Raw genomic sequence first — 5,225 nt, forward strand, 5'->3', positions numbered from 1 at the left:
CAATTCTGTTTTGTTTTGTTTTGCTTTGCTTTGTTTTGAGTCAGGGTCTCATTCTGTCATCCAAGCTGGAGTGCAGTGGGACAATCACCACTTACTGCAGCCTGGACTTTCCTGGGCTCAGTGATCCTCCCACCTCAGCCTCCTGAGCAGCTGGGGCTACAGGTGTGCATCACCACTCCCAGCCAATTTTTTTTTTTTTTTTTTTTTGTAATTTTTTTGTAGAGACAGGGTTTCACCATGTTGCCCAGGCTGGTCTCGATCTTCTCGGCTGAAGTGATCTGCCTGCCTTGACCTCCCAAAGTGCTGGGATTACAGGTGTGAGGCCCTGCACCCAGCTCAATCCTGTTTTTATACTAGAAGAACATTTTCTATCTGGGTCTTCCAAACTTGATTCTTACTGGTTTATTTGTCCTGTTCTTTTATTGGTCCAGGAAAATATCCTGAACTCTTTATTTCTCCTCCATTCCCTCCTTGTTCTAGGACAGACTAGCTCTATCTCTTTCCTGAATTAAGTCTGAATACAATCGGTCTTTGAGTATGGAATAGCTCCTAGCTGTCTATCAGTCAATGGTTTCTCTTTGTGGTCACACTCCATGTTTATTCTGGAGACTATAGCATGTAAAGAAAATGGACTTGGGAGTCAGACGAATCTTGATTCAAATCTTGGTAGTGCCATTCATCAGCTGTGTGGCACTGAGCGCATCAGTGGACCACTCTCTAATCCTCAGTTGTCTTATCTGTAAAACGAGATGACACACCCCTGCCCAGGGTTATGGTAGGATTAGAAATAATATGTGTAAGACAGCTTTCCCGGTGCCTGATACAAGGTAATTGTCCAATAAGAAGTTACAAATGTTCCTGAGTCACCCTTCTGGGTTCCTCTGCACATCCAATGCTGGACTCTTCATGCCCAAGGAAACATATGGGGCACAAAAGTCAGTGGCTCTCAGCTCAGCAGAAGAGGCACAGGAAGGGGATGGGCGGGGTCCTGGCTCCCCCTTTGTCCTGGGGGCCAGGCTTGTGGCCAGCCTGGAAAGACTGACATGAACCCTCCAGCATCTGGGGGTGCCAACCACCAAGAGCAGCACAGTTCTTGTCTACAAGCCACTTGTAGCAGGTGTGAACATTTCATCTTTCCTCTGGGGGTTGCAACTCTCTCCCCAGTCTCGGTCGCTGCCTTTGGTTGTACCACTTCCCTTTTATTCTCGCCTGAACCTCCCTCATCTTTGCTCTATGGTGACATCGCCCTGGGGAAGAGAAGCTGAGAGGAACTCCTCACTCAGCTAGCTTCAGGAGCCATGACATCATCTGTACCATGGAAATTCCGCTCACTCTCCTGAGCCCCCACATTTGTCCCAGGCCTCAGAGTCTCTATAAAGAGAGATTCCCAACTCAGTATCAGCACAGGACACAGCTGGGTTCTGAAGCTTCTGCGTTCTGTAGCCTCACCTCTGAGAAAACCTGTCTTCCACCGACACCATGAAGCTGCGCGTGACGGTCCTGTCTCTCCTCGCGCTAGCAGCTGCCTTCTGCTCTCCAGCACTCTCAGCACCAAGTAAGTCCACTTTCGCAGCTGCTGTTTCCAGAGCCGAGGTGCAGGCAGAGTCTTTTATTCTAGTTGTGGCTGCTCAAACAGTGGGATCTGGGGATGGGACAAAAGGCAGCTAGGAAGATTGCCACGAAGTCTGTAGAGTCTACTAGATATTCAATAACATTCAAGTTCCTATTTTCTGAAGAATTTGCAACCAGCAGAGGAAAAGGATGGGCTGGAAGTCAGACTGTTGAACTGGCTCTGCCTCTAATTACTTGTTCAAGCAAGCCCTGTCCCTCTCTGTGCCTTGGTTTCCCCATCTGTCACATGAAGGGGGTCCGATGTGTTCTGAGACTGAATCCAGTTCCACCCTTCTAGATTTCTTTCTTGTTCTTCTCTGAAGATTCACTATTCAGAATAAGACTCCTGCTCAGGTTAGGTGGGAATGGATACAAGGGACCTTCTTTGGGGTTCTGGTAGCTCCACAAAGATGCTCAATGAAGACGCAAAGTTAGAAGCCAACATAAACAGCTCCCATGTGCAGGGTTGATCTCACCCTGGCCTTTCCTTTCAGTGGGCTCAGACCCTCCCACCTCCTGCTGCTTTTCTTACACCGTGAGGAAGCTTCCTCGCAACTTTGTGGTAGATTACTACGAGACCAGCAGCCTCTGCTCCCAGCCAGCTGTGGTGTGAGTATCAACCCCTGGGCTGCTCTGGGAGGCAAGGGCGAGGGCTGGATTTTAAAAGGGGGCCTGTTTTGGAGAGGGGGGTGATTGAGCAGTGGGGAGGCAGTTCTCAGGGCTGAAGGCTTCCCTGAGAGCAGTGAGGACACAGGTCATGAACTCACTTTTCAAGTGCTGAAGGCGGCTGAGTGGGAGCCGAGAGAGAAGGGGGTTCCTGGGGAGGAAGTTATCCCGAGGACAGGAAAGCAGGGGAAGTCGGACAGGTCACATGAGATAGGGACTGATTTCTCAAACCGTGCTAGAAAGACATGTGGAAAAGTCACTGCCAGGCTGGCAGGGGATGGGAAGATCTGTTCATATTGATTGCAATGCCCATTGGTTCCTAATCTGGGCAACCCCTGGGGCCCACAGCTAAATCCAGTGGGTGGAAGTTACAGGGAGTCTGGTTCCAGTGTGGCCCCAGGAAGGATCCCATGCACCAGAGCTGCCCACATGGACCATGGTCAGGCAGAGGAAGACGCTGACCACAGGCAACGGATAAAGCCAGATGACCTCACAGGTCTCATGGGATTCTCATCTGTCTGCTCCTTGTTCTACAGATTCCAGACCAAAAGAGGCAAGCAAGTCTGCGCTGACCCCAGTGAGACCTGGGTCCAGGAGTACGTGTATGACCTGGAACTGAACTGAGCTGCCCAGAGACAGGAAGTCTTCAGGGAAGGTCACCTGAGCCTGGACGCTTCTCCATGAGACGCATCTTCTCCACACTCAGGACTCCTCTCCGCAGTTCCTGTCCCTTCTCTTAATTTAATCTTTTTATGTGCTGTGTTATTGTATTAGGTGTTATTTCCATTATTTATATTTGTTTAGCCAAAGGATACGTGTCCCCTGTGGGGATGGTCCACAGTCACTGTTTCTCTGCTGCTGCAAATACATGGATAACACCGTTAATTCCATGTGTTTTCATAATAAAACTTCAAAATAAAACACAGACAGTTACTTTGTGATTTTAATTTGATTTGGGGGTAAAAGGAATTGCCTGGTACCATTGGGAGGGACAAACTACAGTTTCCCAAAACAGTAAGATTGAGAAATTGCTGAGTCCTTAATATAAGCTCTGGGCTGAGCACTCTTCATACATGATCTCACTGCGTACTTTCAATGAGGCTTTTCACACCATTATGAAGTAGGGACTGTTGTCCCCAGTTTCACAGTTAAGGAAACAGAGGCACAGAGAGGTGAAGTGACTTGTTGAGGCTCGTAGGTCTGCTTGGGGAGTGTCATGAAAGAATGCCCCAAAAAAGGAGCTTATCATTTCAACATCTTGAGGGGAAGTTGTAAACAGGGGAAGCAGCACAGCAAAGCGGGAAGAAGAGTGAGAAAATTGACTTCATCCTCTTATTATCAGCATAACATTGGGAAAGTCATCTTGCCTTATTAGATCTCAGTGTTCACACCTGTGAAATAGGGATAATATTAAACACTTCGAAGGGCTGTTATAAGGTGATGTGTAAAGCACCCATAATAGGACCAGGCACCTGGAAGTTTCTCTCCTTCCCTCTCTGAGCTTCAGCCTTTTCACTTAAAATGAACCCAGAAATTATCAGGATCATCATGAGGATTAGATTAGTTAGTTGAAAGATCAGCACTCTAAAGCCCAAGCTACTGTGAAGTGTTGTCATGAGGACAGTAGGATGGAGGTCTGGTTTTGTTTGGAAGTGTTGCAGGAGTAACCTAAAGCCACTTCTACTTAATTATCCTTCAATCAGAACTGCCTATTCCATGGGTCAGAGACAACACGGCTCCGAAACAGAATTACATGCACAATAAAGCCTGATCCTCAGGACATAGACTCGTAGTCTACTAAAGCTAAAAGGAAACTTTAGACCATCTGGTCTAAGCCTCCCATTTTATGGAAACTGAGGGCCAAGGCTTGGGAAGTAACATGCCACATGCCACTCAGCAAGTACATAGCAGAGCAGGGCCTTGGCCAGTGCCAGCTCCCAGGCTCGGGCCCTTTCCTGTACACCTTCCCTAGTGACACCCTCTGTGGTCCTCAAAAGGGAGACCGGTTGAGTAAGGACAAAGCAGAGACTATCTTGAAAATCATTTGAGTGTTCTTAGTCCTATGCAAAAGCAGAACTGGGGCCCTGTACTTCTCTGGGGAAAACAGACACAATTCCCTTTCTGTCCTGCCCTTAGTCACCCCTGTCATTCCAGAGCCCCAGTGGAAGCCTCCTTCACATTCTGCTGGGACTGAGAGAAGGAGGTTAGGGGGCAGAGCTCATCCAAAACAGGTGTGAGGAGAGGCTAACAGCAAAGAATGTGCCTGGCCGTAGTTTCTGCTTTCATTTGCCTAGATCTGAGCTGTCTAATATGTTAGCCACTGGCAAAGTGGCTACTTACATTTGCATTACATTTAATTAAAATGAAATAAAATTTAAAATTCAGTTTCTGAGTCGCACTAGTCACATTTCAAGTGGTCAGTAGCCCCACGTGGCTAGTTCCCATGTTGGACAGCATGGATTATGGAGTTTCTATCCATCATCACAGAAAGTTCTGCTGGAGAGCACTCTCCTAGAATGTTCTCAGAGCCTACAGAAAGTGAAGGGAGGAGCAGTTGGGATGACCTGTAAGATTAGGGTGTGGATTTGGAGAAAAATACACAATTCTATTACAAGGGGACGGGATGGGAGAGAGAATGGATGACCCAGGCCAGAGACAAGGTATAGATCACTGTGGTAGCTGAATAATGGTCCCCAAGACATCCACATCCTATTCCCCAGAACCTGTCAATGTCCCTTTTATAGCAAAATGGACTTTGGAGATATGATCAAGTTAAGAATCTTGAGATGAGTGGTTGCCTTGAATTACCTGATCAGGCCCTAAATGTAGTTGTAAGTGTCCTTATAAGAGGGAGGAAGAGAAAAATTTGGCAATAGTGGAGAAGGTAGCAATGTGACAACAAAAGCAAGATGCTATGCTGCTGGCTTGGAAGATGGAGGAAGAGGCCA

General features: G+C 47.5%; 1 protein-coding gene across 1 annotated transcript; it reads left to right on the forward strand.

Annotated features, from left to right (window-relative positions):
- The first annotated feature begins 257 nt into the window (after positions 1–257).
- Positions 258–3,198, forward strand: LOC100430627 (C-C motif chemokine 4). Its single transcript, XM_002800381.4, has 3 exons — positions 258–1,555; positions 2,106–2,220; positions 2,814–3,198. The coding sequence occupies exons 1-3, from the start codon at positions 1,480–1,482 to the stop codon at positions 2,899–2,901; spliced, it is 279 nt and encodes a 92-aa protein (XP_002800427.1). The 5' UTR covers positions 258–1,479; the 3' UTR covers positions 2,902–3,198.
- Positions 3,199–5,225: the final 2,027 nt, after the last annotated feature.

The sequence above is a fragment of the Macaca mulatta genome, chromosome 16 (genome assembly GCF_049350105.2).
Source record: "Macaca mulatta isolate MMU2019108-1 chromosome 16, T2T-MMU8v2.0, whole genome shotgun sequence".
NCBI lineage: Eukaryota > Metazoa > Chordata > Mammalia > Primates > Cercopithecidae > Macaca > Macaca mulatta.